This window comes from Lolium rigidum, chromosome 4 (genome assembly GCF_022539505.1).
Source record: "Lolium rigidum isolate FL_2022 chromosome 4, APGP_CSIRO_Lrig_0.1, whole genome shotgun sequence".
Lineage (NCBI taxonomy): Eukaryota > Viridiplantae > Streptophyta > Magnoliopsida > Poales > Poaceae > Lolium > Lolium rigidum.
Window position 1 is genome coordinate 175,077,903 of NC_061511.1, and position 14,768 is coordinate 175,092,670.

At 41.5% G+C, this 14,768-nt stretch overlaps 1 protein-coding gene across 1 annotated transcript; it reads right to left on the minus strand.

The window, feature by feature from the left end:
- Positions 1–316: 316 nt before the first annotated feature.
- LOC124706380 (uncharacterized protein At5g01610-like) lies at positions 317–7,927 on the minus strand. The gene is made up of 3 exons (XM_047238047.1): positions 7,703–7,927; positions 2,273–2,327; positions 317–933 (listed from the first exon to the last, which is right to left on the minus strand). Exons 1-3 carry the CDS (start codon positions 7,787–7,789, stop codon positions 563–565), a joined length of 513 nt encoding a protein of 170 aa, XP_047094003.1. The 5' UTR covers positions 7,790–7,927; the 3' UTR covers positions 317–562.
- Positions 7,928–14,768: the final 6,841 nt, after the last annotated feature.

A 14,768-nucleotide genomic window follows, 5' to 3' on the forward strand; every position in this document is an offset into this window, starting at 1 on the left:
TTATCCAAATATACTGCTTGCTTGTACTGATATCACTTTTCGTAATTTTGATACTTGATAACCAAAGGGAGAAAGGTACAACCTTTAACGCTTAGAAAATGTGAATGCTCTTTAAGATGCATTTTGACTCTGAAAACCTCCTGCTCCTACTTGCAGAATCCTCTTCATTCAGGAATCAGTAACCACATATTCTGAAAGAAACAGAATTCTTGTTCAGAACAACCTCTTTGGATCACAAATTCACAAGACTTCTGGCAAGTTGCAATGATTTCAGAATCGAACCGTAAAACTAAGTTTGGTGTTAACTCACTCAGAATGAAAAACCAGCTCATATATTGTGGCCTGACCGCTTCCGGTTTGATGGAAGAATCAGAATCACAGACAATAATCACCAATTTTTAAGATACAGGAACAGTCACGAGATCAAAGTTTATCCCACCATCATTAGTTATATGCCCATAGCACAATAGATATCAATATAAGCTAGGAGAGGAAGCATCATCTAAGTAATTACATTGCATTTGTTAGGCCAGGTATGCTCATCCGTGAGGCCAGATATGCTCTAGAACTTGTCTATGATGATACCATCTCTGACGACCTCATATGCATCACGGCTGCGGGTCTTCTTCATGCCAGCAGTGAAATGGACCTTTGAACCCTCGGTCTTGATGGAGGTCACCTTGGTCCATACAAGGACCTTGGTCTTCATGCCCTCGATATCAGAAAGCTTTCCCTTCTCAAGGTAGCCAGTCACACAAGTGAAGAACCGCACCACTGATGAGTCCTTGTACCCGACGTCGCAAGCTGAAGGGATGTACACTGTCAGCTTCTTTGTCTCTTCATTGAACTCATAATTAGTTGTATCCCTTGGAAAGAGGCCTGCCGGCATGTCATATTCTTTCAGAAGATCTGGTAATGCTTTCTGCAGCTTCCCTACGACCAAGACATGGTGCACACGGGTCAGTAAACGTTTGCATTTTTTAAAGAAAAAATCAGTTAGCATTAGAAATCCGGCTTTTTCTAGAGAACATCCGAAAGTTTTGCACGTGCATGAGAAGCATTTTCTGTTACAAGATGAACAGATAGAGAGAAAGGAACAAAACAACTAGTTTTTGCCTATAAATAGGTGGGGAGCCAGAGTAAGACCATCAACTCAATCCACATAACATGGTACTTCCTAGTGTAACATCTTCCTCAGATCCTTACTAAGCATTACTTTACATGGATGTTGAGTCGATTTGAGCAACCAAAATATGTCACCTGAAATTGATGCCCATTTGAGTAAACAAAACAGTGCAAACAACTGGGGTTGCCTAAGGGCATAGTTTCAAGATGATATTGGCACGACTTTTATCTTCAAAACATGATAGTACCTTTTGTTTCTAGCAATACAATTAAATCGATACCCCACATTTCAGGTTATCACAAAAAGGGAACATGCATTAAGTAAAGTACTAGACTACTACAGGATTAGGAAATAAGAGTGGATATTTTCCTTCAATGCATCACTAGTTTGCTCGTTAAGACCTTGCACAGCTCCAAAAACTAGCAAATGTGTCCCCTTCCAGAATAATGAATAATCTAGTATTATTCTTAGGAGTGGGAAAAAACGGTTTCATGGTTTAGCTAGTTTGAGCTTAGTGTAATTTTTTTTATTAAAATGGAAGTGGAGATTAGATTTGTGGAAGGAAATAAACTACCTTCACTAACCGGTTTGAAATTGTTTCCACCCCGTGTCAATTTTGCACACCCCTAATTATTATTATTCATGTTTCATTACTGGTAAGTGATATATTTTCATGGTACTTAACAAGACAATAGTCATTTGAGTATAACATGTTTTTCTCTTACTTATTAGAACCTGAAATGATAGACAGTAATAGGTCAACATTATTACAATAGCTTTCAGAAATACTTGAAATTTAAAGATCAGCTTCCTTCTTTGCAACTTAATAAACCACGACCATCAGTAAGTAACGGTTTGAAGTACATAATTTAACTTCTTTCATGTAAATCACACATTCAAGAAGTTATATTCGATTATAACGTGGAAACAGAACTTGTTATTTTTCATCAGCGTACCGCATACCTATGTGTATTAATTAATGAGCTTCATCAGAAGTATGCGATATATTGTGTCATCCTTATAATGGTGAAGTTCTAAATACTGCTGACATATTGTACCAGCAGTAGATCGTACAGTTTATCAGGTGGTGCAGATATTTGCTACAGCATTGTTTGCCATTAAAAGTACAGAATAGACATGTCATACCTTTGATTTTGTTCACCATCCATTTAGCTCCCCCACCAATGCTGGAAGAGACCGACTGGGTTCATAACGTAAATAATAGCATGTTAGAAGCTAGAACTGCATAAAGATCTTTGGTTTACATACAAGCAGGGTCTGGAACACAAAGTAAAACATCATAAAAGGTGGCAAACGTTTTACTTCGTATATTTATATTGATACTACAACAATATTAAAGAGCCCTTAAAATACATTATTGGAAAAATAAGATCTTTCAATGGTGAAAACCTAACAGCATAGTACAACAGAGATAACTAGTATTATGACTATTATCAACCTTGCGCCTTTTGCTGCAGAGTTTTCTGAATGATGATTACAGTACTCCGAAAGTATTTGTAGGTTGTCATAGATATGTGTTTTTAGATCTCTGTTCGTCAAATAATAAGCAGGGTTTTAATAGACATGAATTTTCAACTAAAAGTATTTAATTAAAGCATATGTTAAGTATCTAAAATCTAATTGGTATAAATTTCAGTGCTACATCACAAAATTAGAATTATCTATTAGGAGTGAAGTTAGGAGTAAAAGAGGAATACATTAGACTAGTCACAATGGGGAGTATCATATAGTAGTATCATGCATATGGTACTAGTGTGTGATACTATCTTCATAATGCATAGTATCATGTAGTAGTATCATAGATTACTTATATTTAGTGATTTGTAGAATCTCAATGCAAAAGTGTGTACAAGATTGCTTTGACATTAATTTTTCTAGTTCTACGTGCTATGATACAGTATCTACCTATGATACTACTACCATCTCTTTCTTCATTTATTGATGTGACACATCAGCTTTTTGCATGCATGTGATGCATGATACTAGCTATGATACTCCCATTGTGGGTAGTCTTACAGGAGTCGTGCTAGTGTGTTAGGCTAAATCAACAGAAGAGAAAATTTAAGAAGCTCCAGTCACAGAACTCAGCAGAACGCAATCAGTGTCAGAGGGCATGTACAATGGTAGAGAAGACACGCCTTCTCTTATACCGCCACATCATCTAGAGATGACAATAGATATAAGTCATACAATGTGTTATCTCTTATAGCCTTCCCTAGCAATTAATGATAATTAATTAGAATTGGTAGGAAATTATGTTGCTACGAGAAGACATGTCGTACAATGGAGAAAATGCCTTCCCTTATTTTCTAAGAGATGATCTCTTAGCTAAGGGAAGACAACCTTCTCTCCCTTCATTCTCTCTCCTCCAACTAAGCAAAAATCTGATGTGGCACCTCGAAGGGAAGGCTGACGTCACCCCATTGTACGTGCCCTAATAGACCAACGTATGCACACAGTCTCCTAGTAATGGATATAAATAGGTACGGTATGTTTCTACATCTTCCTCTATCTTCCTACCACCACCACAGGCCATGAGCAATCAGCTTCTACCACAGCTACTACATTTTTCTGTCCAGTAGATATAAGTATAACCAGACCATCATATCCATTTTACAGCCCTACCGTGGATTTACAAGCATGCCTCTCATCACTACAGCCCCTCCTTTTTACAGCAAATACCATGCAGTACTGAATAGTTGCGGAGGGTTATGAGTAGGATATACTACCATAGTTTCAAAGATTTTACTCGGTGAACTAGGAATTATGAAGGTACTAGCCATACATTGTTACTAGTACTACTAGACGTGCTGGCCAAAAAAACAGCAGATGATGCAACCACTACTTCTAGTATCTTTAAGCTGGCCCATCAGAATAGCGCAAGTAGATTCATAACTAAAAAATGTCTGACTTTTCTAGCCTATTCGGTATATTTACGAATCAGATACCATTTGAGATCAGCAAGTAAAGAACATTAGAAGTTGCCTACTGCCAGCTGGGAGTGTATTTGGTAAACAATCTTGCACACTTTCATAGGTAATGTTTGTACAGAGAGACAAATTCATTGCTAGCGGAGAGGTCAAGTGTGTACTCATGGAGTTGCACAAACTATATTGCCTGTAATTGTGTTGGAACTTGGAAGCCTGTAGGCCGAAACTTAAATCGCATGAGCATATTGTAGAACCTAACTTAAATCGACTACCCACGCGGGGCTACAGGTAGAAGTACATGGTTCCTGCTAAATTACATCTTTCCTTGTAAACCCGGTCTATCCTTAAAGAGCACTAAGCTCCCAGGGTTGGCGACGCCCCTGGTGAGGCTGCACGTCCTTTTCGCGGACCCCTCTGGTGTCAAAGGCGGTCGCACAAGGCCCACACACGCCGCCTCGGGGTGCGCTGCGCAGAAGGCGGTCGCTTCCGTGTTGACTGTTGAGCCGGTACTCCATCAGCCACTTGTGTCGATACCGCCTTGCCCTCCATTGAAACGCCGGCGGCGGCAACCCTGCGATCTGTGCAGCGGCGGGCGAGCGGCGGCGCCGGCCTAGCGGCGGAGATCCAGCGGGTGTCGGGCTAGCTGCAGCGGCGAGCGGCGGCCCCGGCAGCTACTGCCTGATCTAAGCTTCCCACCCGCAGTCACTCCCACCATAGCCTCGCCCACCGCGAGGACTTATTGAGGGCGCGCTAGAGGAGGACGGAGCTGGATTGCAGCAAGTCGTCGGTGACCCATCCGGGTCTAAACCCCCCGGATCGACGCTGGGGCGTTGCAGTGCTACACCAAACCAGTCATGGCGGTATGTATCAATTTGCAGGCGATCCTTCATTGGTGTGTGTTTCTGGCCGTTGTTGGAGACGTAGTCGGGCGACCGTTCAGGAGAAGATGCAGGGGTTGCGAGGCGAGGCAAGTAGGCGGTTCTCACCACGCCTCTATCTTCTATCTGGCCACAACAGGAATTCATGGGCAGGTTTTGTTGTTGCCTATGGAGATCAAAGAATGTTTCTGGAATTTTATTCACAGTTGACTCTGTTCTATTGCACGGTTCAGATACTTTTTGTTGTTTTCAGATGAGCGAGGGGAGACTGGTGCTCCATTGATTATCTGGAGGGATATTAATAGATGCATTGACAAATGATCCTTGAGAAGTAAGCTGTATTTAACCTTCTCATTCATAGTAATTTGATATTGATCGTTCTTTCGATCTTCAACTTAAATCACGATAGATTGGTTTGAGTTGCTGCCACTAAGTTCTAGATGCAGATGGGCAATGTCATGAAACCTATGTGTAATTCAGGAACAATGGTTTGTATGATGAATTGAATTGTGGCTTAATGGCCTTTGGTGTACTAAATTACGATGGCTTGAAATCTTCCCTTCGAATAATAATTCTTTCTAGATTCACGTCTTGGAATGATCTACACTTCATGATGTGTAGATTAGAACCATAGCTGGTTCCTCCCATTCATTTACGCATAATGTATTGCCATACTCCAGCTTAGCCATGAGCATGTCTCCTCCAAATGATGGACCTGAATGATACAATTAGCCATGAGCATTGTTTACCCCTAATAATTGCTCACTAAATATATATTGTGTCATTAACTTGTGATCCTGAGTGCATTTTTATAATATAATTGTCAAGAAAGGTTTATTTAAACAAATACGAATCAGACCATTAGTAACTTTCAGGGTACATTTACAGCAACCAGCTTTGATTGCTCAATGTTTTCCCATTCAAGACATTTTCCATAGCATTTCATTGTACAATTGCAATGTTTGATCCAATTAATTGGACGGGTGTCCAGGTTCGGCGATGTGTTGGACGGGTGTCGTGCGTATGTATTTACTTAGTGTTGGGCGTTCCAGGTTTGGCAACGTGTTGGACGGGTGTCACGCGTCGCCGTCTACTTGGTTGCATCCAGGGACAAGGAACATGACACGCGGTGTACTTCTCTGTGCTCTATTTGCTTACTGGAATTTGCACTGGAGATAGTAAACTGTAGTAGTATGTTTCTGGCCTAGTGATTAAAATTAGATGCTGAGGCCAAGCACAAAATTCATTAGCACCGTTTTGTTGATTCTGGATACAAACAAGTATTGAGGATGGCAAGCACATGATCAGGCATAAAGCTCCTGGTTACTTCATTCAGTTAGGGAATTTTGTTGTTGAATGGTCTAGGTTGACAGAAGCATGGATTGTACTGTGGGAATCTTAGTGTCAAGTAGTGACCTTCTCATACTAAATATGCTTCCTGTCTGTTTTTGTTCATTGCATAAATTTATTTATTAACAGTATTTACATGCTTGCAGATTGGAGGATAAATGGTGACATCATAAATGCACATTTAGTTCATTAGATGCATACGACATCAATTCATAGAAAAAAGGGAAACAAGTAAACCACAAGGCAAATGTCTCCTTTTTTCTTAGTACTGGTTTACATCAGGCCAAACCAGTGCACAATAGCTTCATTTCTGTCCAGACCTCACATGCACCTTATTTTCTACTCTACTTCTGAAAGTGAGCATATGAATATAATGCCTTCTGAGTGAAATAAGAAACTGCAGTTGAACGCGAGTTAGCAAGGCTGTGGCTTCATGAGTTTCTGTAATATCTTAGGGACTTTAATCTACTGGACTTTGTGCAATGTCATACGGCTTTTTAATTCTTAATTAACTTCTTTCTTCACATTCAGTTTTTTTAGCTATTTTCTTCGTGTTTGGTTAATCATGTTGTATATACTATATAGCATTACCAAAAAGATAAATGCATGTGTATTGCTATCACTTTCATGGCATAGTAAGTGTCAAGCTCCGAAAAGTAGTATGCATTATCATTGTGTTCATCTCATTACAGAATTGGACTGCATAATGTATCCATGTACCATCAGCAGCTGCTTTCTCTTCTTAATACTGATGTGTACTGGTGGAGCGTCAATAGCATTGCTCTTGTGTGTTTTTTGGTTGAAGCTTTGGTAGCCATTGACATGAGAATTAGTAAAAATGCTTGGTTGCACTACCTGATTTCCTCCGGTTCTAAATTTGGGACATCCATCTTGTTGTTTATTTCCAGTTTTTCTTGGCAAAGATAGTGTATCATATGTTGATTCCTCACTTCCTTGGTCCTGATTCGTGCCATCTTTATTCTTCGATAATGAAGTTATTAGACATTAAATGAACAAAGCGGGCGCGACAACGCGCGCCTGGTCCATCTAGTATGGAGTCATTTCCCAAGGAAATTGAAAGCTCGTTGGTGAACTGTGACAATTAATACAGTACTTGGGACTAAGCAATCTAGCAGCTGAAAATCCTCAAGCAATTCAGATTGAATCCTACTTCCGCAGCAGAACAGAGTGCTCGCAAGAAAATGAACCGGTCTAACAAAGCGCACAGATCACATCTGGGCATCTAAAATCGCATGGCAAACCCAAGCGAATAATCCTCAATATAGTTTAGCCCATTCCCACTTTTCCGGCAAAGCGCCGGCGCAAACAGCAGGAAACCTTTCCTAGTAGAAACGCAATGTAGGCCAACGATTCGAAAAGGATTGGAGAGGGCGTACGTTGAGGTCGTCGCCGATGGAGTCGATCTCCTTGCTGGCCCTCTTGCTGAACCAGTAGCTCCCCACCTTGTTCAGCACCTGGTCCATCTCCCCTCCTGGCCTCCTCTGCTCTTCCCCGCCCCACAAATCCGCCTCGAGCCGCACGGATTCGGCTTGGATCGCCGGAATCGGGGGAGATGGAGGTGAGGTGGGAGAGCCTGCCCGCGACCTACCGGACTCTACTCTACTCTATCTACGCTTTCCAGTGACGAGTCGTGCGGCGGTGCGGATATCTAGGCCGTGCACGCGGTGTATGGACTCCGGGATATCTAGACCGGTACAACGCGCGTTAAGATTCGTGACCATGTGGGTGGGTTCCTGGACCGGGTGTTTCTGGTTGAGCGATTAGCTTTTTCCTCCCGAAGCTGACGGCGTCAGGTGAGCAAATCATTGCGGCCGTAGCACGTCAAAGGGATAGAGGTGGCCTCCATACCTAATTTTGTTTAATTATTAATTATTTCAAGCACAGACCATAGGGATATGTACTCCCTCCCTCCTCCGGGAATAAGTGTATTTTTTTCGAAGTCAAACATTTTTAAATTTTAATTAAAGTTTTATACAAAATAGCAACATATGTAACATTAAATTACGATATTATTGATCTACTCCATCTGATCATCTTAAATCGACGCTGGCATGTGCATGTACATAAGCTAGTCATGGACACCACTCGCGTCAATCTTTCTCGATCGGAGTGACTGCATACACTAGCGCGAGCAAAACTGCGGAAGGTGTGTCGTTGTCCTCGCGTCTCTATCACGAAGTCGGGCAATGATTGTCGTTGGAGAGTTTGTTGTGGTAGATATATGGGATGTTGTTGTGTTAATACCCTAAAGTACCAGCGTCAGAGCAACAACAATCGTCAATAATGACAATCGTAGATCGGAAGAGACTAATCTAAAACCACATCAACGAACATGCAAACCGATCGAATCATAGGAGATCTGTCGGGCACACGACTTCACGTGTCTTCTGTTGGCACTAGACGCACCACTAGATCGAGGGGCAGGACTGGAGGACCTTATTCTGACTTGAGGATGTAGCCACTGCTTCACCATCCTGGATAAAACAATGAAAAATAGTCTAAAGAAAGAACGGAAACCCCCACCGGCGAGGGATCGTGGTTTGCCACACCTCCAAGTCCCCAAGACCAACGAAGATGGAGTGGACCGGCAGCGTCGCCGACGAGGGAAATTTAACCCTAGATGGGTTTTGTGATTGCCGCCTCCTGATCACTTCTCATGCCTCCTCACATATCGGTTCGGTCCCAACGTTATGATATAGTTACAACGCCATATATGGTAGGCGAGTTGTCAACAAGAGGTGACAACTCCTTACTCACTCAAGCCTTTAAATAAATAAATAGAATCTAACATTGTATCTACTATATCCATTTTTCAACCCACTGTGGTTAGCCTTAAAATATTGTTCCCATTGATATCAACACTAGAGCAAGTTCTAAATCTTACCTTTTTTAATTTTCTCATTAAAAGTTGAAGCAAATAGTCATGTTATTTGATAAAAAAAATTGCATTGGTAAGTTTCAACTCAATATTTGTATATGGTTGTGTGCTCGACCACTCCTCTCTCAGTCTCTCGCTCGTTGTGGGTTTCTTTTAATGCGCCATTCTCTGGTCTTTCACATCCCGATAACTGCGTGCACCACCGTCCGGGAGAGCAAGCCTTCGAAACCCCGTCGGTTGAACCGGGGGAAGGATGATAAGATTTTTAGGAGCGACTCAACGCAGTTGCTCAATGTTGTTCGAGTTCTTCATCGCAGGCTTACTTCCTCTTTGATGACTTGCTGCTTTATCACCGGCCTCTGCGGATTTGGCAACCCCGACAACACCATGGGTGACCTCAACAATGAAGCTGGTGTGACGACCTTCCCGATCGCAATGTGCGTACATGCTCATCCTCTCTTACACTGTACTAGTTCTTGTTTCATGTGGATGTACTCAGTCTTATTCATGTGGTTAAGTCAGGTATTGGCTATTGCTAATGCGATGTTGCTTTCGGTAATTAAACTCACTCTCAAATTGTCTAATAATTTAACAGTTAAAAAGTTCACCTCAGGTAATATAATCTTTTAATATGTGTTTCACTAACATGATCATCTCACAACTTCATATTACTGGTCTTAGAACCATCTAAAAAAAGTGGTTATCGTGTAAAAAAAAACTAAAGGAACCAAAACAATAGTGGATGTCTGATCTCATATATATTTTCTCTCACATCATATATTGTTGTTATAGATATCATATAATGTGTTTCAAACGGATCATGTGAATATGGAAAGAGGCTGGATTTTTGGAGCAGGTGCGCTTTGCGCACCCGCACTGTACACCCTTCCATTAGCAGGTTCTGGCGCGTGTTCACACATTAACTACAGTAACTGGCAGTCCCATCGTAGCAGTTTTTGGCCGCTTCTTGCCATTGCAGTATCGCATCGCGCACCTGTACTGTACACCCTCCATCATTTACTAGTGCCTGTTCACACACAGTAGCTACAGTAGAACAGCAGTTTTTGCCCACTTCTTGCCGTCATTTTTCTGTTCGCAGCCCGTGAGAGAGAAAAACCTGTGCTGCATGCATCTTGAGAAAGTGAAGGAGAGAGAGGACATTCGATGAGATTTGTGAGAGAGAGCTGTGAGAGAATGAAAGAGGGAGAAGATTTTGGTGAGAGAGAGCGACAGATTTTTGGAGAGTTTGGAGAGAGAGAGTGAAGAGACTAGTGCACGCATGGTGCACAGTGCATGAGAGAGAGTGTATTTTACTTTTTGAAGGAGAGAAACTTGTGTTTAGAGTCATAGCTGCATGCAAAGTACTTTTTATCTGTTTAAATTTATAATGCATGCATGCTCTGTGGCTTTTTAATTTGGCTGAGATGTGACCTTCCTTGCTGATGAAAAGAAACGAGATTCTGACTGCCTGCTCTGTGCCCAAATTGCTCATGCAGGATAACTGTTCACGCTGCAGTTGCTGTGGCTTTTTCCCTGTTTTCCTTGAGTGGACAAAGTGAACCTTTAGAGCAAGTACAATAAGTTCTAATCAGCTAGCTATAAGAATTAAAATAATATATTGTTGTTTAGTTGGAAGAGAGAGAAGAGGAGTGGGCTCTTATGCAAGAGCCCGCTCTAGCACGTGCTCCTAGGCACTATGTGAGAGTGAATGGTGGGCCATACATAGATAAAGTAGTACAATTTTATAGCTCACTATTGTATATGTTGGCTCTACAATGACTATAGATGACATGGCACTTATATTATAGCCAACAGTTGGCTCTATTATGAAACTTGCTCTTAGTCAACCATATGCAGCTATGCTGCTAACCTTCTGTGCATGCTACACACATCGGCCAAGTTCTCGAATCTCCAGAGAAAATTGACGTCCGGGATACGGGTGCGCACCGCGCAGGTGCGCTACCACACTTTTCCCATATGGAAAAGCTTCAATTTCAAGCTAGATGGCAGAGGACAAAACAGAAACAGTCCAGAAGTTAACTGAATCCAAATTCGTTACCAGCTTGTCTGATGAATAGACGAATCAAATAAATGTTATGAGCCCATTCAGGCCATAATCGAATCTCATTCATGATCTAGCTCCCGAAGCAGCCAGTAAAAAAACTAAAAATTAAGCAACATCATAGACAGTAGAGCAGATCGTAACATAGATATGGCGCGTTGCACGTCGTGAAGCCGCATCCTCTGTTCAGTCCTTTCTCTCTTTCCAAACGATCCAAGGATCGGATTTCATTATCATCAGATAACGAAACATACGAGTATCACAAGACCTACATGCATGTTCCACCACAAACACCACAACACAAAAGCAGTAAAAGGCTGCCATGGGCAAGCCAACAACTCAACACATCTAACAGTTTTTTCTCCCAACCCAGAGAGATACCACATCGGCAACTACAACAAACTAAGGATATCGTAGCTACCACCAGCCAAAAGCAGGAAACTAAAGCAGTTCTTTCACCAAGATGTAGCGCATCAGGAGATGTCAACACGCTCATCCTCCTCCATGTCATCCTCATCAACGTCAGCGTTACTTGCATCCCTGATCATCAACGGTCTCTGCGTGGGGGGAGGTCTGTTCTGAGTCCCAGCCTCGGCATTCTGAGAAGCCAGCTTCAGAAGCCCATCAGCTCCCAAGCGCAGGTCTTCAGCGTCCTTCTCACCGTGTAAACCTGCCCAGTATTTCATGAAAACAGTAGAGTAACTAATCAGTTCAACCGGATCCTTGATCAATTTATGATCAAAACACGCTCTATTCCTCAGTTTCCATATTGCCCAACAAATCGCAGCCAACCCCGCAATTTGCGTGTTTCTGCTTGCAGGGATAAAACGTGGAATCCACCAAAAAAACTGAGTAAAGGAACCAGGTCTGGTTCTTGCTCCAATCAACTTCCCAACCGCACTCCAAACAAACTTTGTAGCTGGGCAGGAGAAAAAGATGTGGGAAATACTCTCAGGACAGCTGCAGAATTGACAGGAAGCATCCCCATGCCAGTTCCTCTTTAACAGGTTGTCTTTTGTAGCAATAGCATTGTGCCATATCATCCATAACCAGATTTTGATTTTCAAAGGAATTTTACTTTTCCATAAGTGCTTGAAGGTTCTGTCCATCCCATTACTACAAAGGTGATTATAAACTGATTTAACAGTAAATTTACCACTCTTAGTCCATTTCCAGTGAGGTTTATCCTGTCTGTCAGTTAACACTGTCTGAGACATGATCTGATGTAAGCCATGGATCTGCAGAGCAAGATCAGGTGTCATCCATCTCCTGAAAGTAAAGTTCCAGTTCCTGTTGGCAGCCTCAGCAACAGATACATCTTGCTCAATACAGATATCAAAAATTTCAGGGAATCTGTCTTTTAAAGGATTCTGCCCACACCAAGCATCATACCAGAAACTGGTGTTCTTACCATTCCCCACTTTCATCCTCCTCCCTTTCAAGTAGATCTGTTTCACCTGTAACATATCAGACCAAAGAGGGGAGTCTCCAGGTTTTTTCTTTGCAAGAGATATACCACCCTGTTGGAGATATTTGTTCCTCATCAGTTCTTGCCAGGGTCCATAATCATTCTCAATCTTCCACCACCATTTACACATCAGGCTGATATTAAACAAATGAAGATTTTTTATGCCCAAACCTCCTTTCTTCTTTGGTTTGCAAATCCAATTCCATTTGACAAAGTGGTATTTCCTTTTATCAGCACTCCCAGCCCAGAAAAAAGATCTGATGGGCCTGTCAATTTGCTCAATTGTTGACTTATGGAGCAACCTCATGGACATCTGATAGACAGCAACACTAGAAAGGCAGGCATCTATTTTGACCACTCTCCCTCCAATGGACATGGCATTCCCTACCCACCCACTCATCTTCTTTTTTGTTTTTTCCCCCAGAAATTTCATTTCTGCAACAGTTGGTCTTCTTGCACAAACAGGAGTGCCAAGGTATTTAATTGGCCAAGTCCCCTGTTGACAATTAAAGAGGGCAGCAAAGAACTGTGATTTCACCTCATCCTCAAGGATCATCATAACCTCACTTTTCTCAAAATTGATTTTAAGCCCAGACATTGTTTCAAAAATATACAAAATGAGTTTCAAATTCACAGCTTGCTCAGCATCATCCTGAATGAGCAGAATAGTATCATCAGCATACTGCAACAAAGAAATGCCTTTTTCCACTAGATTATCAGCAAGCCCTTTGATTAATCCATTCTGTTGAGCCAGGGAAATCATCTTGGACAAGCTATTGGCTGCCATGTTGAACAGAAAAGGGGCAAAAGGATCCCCCTGTCTAACTCCCTTACAGCTGGCAAAATAGGGACCAACATTGTCATTTACTTTCACACTTAAAGTACCATTTGTCACACACTTTTTGATCCACTCAAGCCAACTGTTACTGAAACCCTTCTGATGACAGCAATCAAACAGGAAACTCCAGTTTACTTTATCATAAGCTTTCTCAAAATCAATTTTCAGCACCACCCCCTGTTGCTTTCTAAATTTGCTTTCTCTCAGAACTTCTTGGAGAAGCATAACCCCATCTGTGATGTATCTCCCTTTGATGAAAGCAGTTTGATGATTGGACAACAATTTCTCCATCACTGGGGTAACTCTGATAGTAAGAGTTTTGGTGATAATTTTGAACAAAACTTGTAATAAGCAAATAGGTCTGAACTTTTGAATCCTATCAGCATCATCACCTTTTGGAATTAAAGTAATAACACCATAGTTAATACTGGCCAGGTCAATTTTATGTGCATGCAGGTCATGAAACACTGCCATAATGTCATCCTTGATAATATCCCAGCAAGCTTGATAAAATTCAATGGGGAAACCATCTGGGCCTGCTGCTTTATTCTTCTCCATCAGATCTACTACATCTTTGACTTCTTGTTCAGTAAATCTTCTGGACAAAATCTCCCTATCTCTGTCATCAAGTTTTTCTGCATTTTCCCATATCTCAGCATTCAATCTGACTCCTCTATCTTCTGCAGGTCCAAACAGAGATTTATAAAATTGAGTGGCATGATTCAACAGCTCATTATCCCCTTGAATAACTGATTCTCCATTTTTCAAAGAAAAAATCTTAGACTTTCTCTTGCACCCATTGGCCAATCTGTGAAAGAAAGCTGTATTACTGTCTCCTTTCAGAAGCCAATTATCTCTTGCCCTTTGTCTCCAGAAACATTCCTCCTTATCTAACATGTCAAGCATTTCTTGCTGGAGAGCAGCTTTCTGCTGGATATCATTATCAGACAATGAAGATATTTCTTCTTTCATTTCCAGCTCAGCAAGCAGGAGGGAAATTTCACCCTTTCTTTTTTTATATCTCCCCCTTAAATTATATCCCCACCCCTTCAGATTATTCTTGACAGCTTTGAGTTTTGTCTGTACTCTGTCCAGGCTGTTTTTGGCTCTGACATTTTGTTGCCAAACTCTGTCAACTCTGCTCAGAAAATCATCCTCTCTGATCCAATTCTTTTCAAATCTGAATTGATACTTTT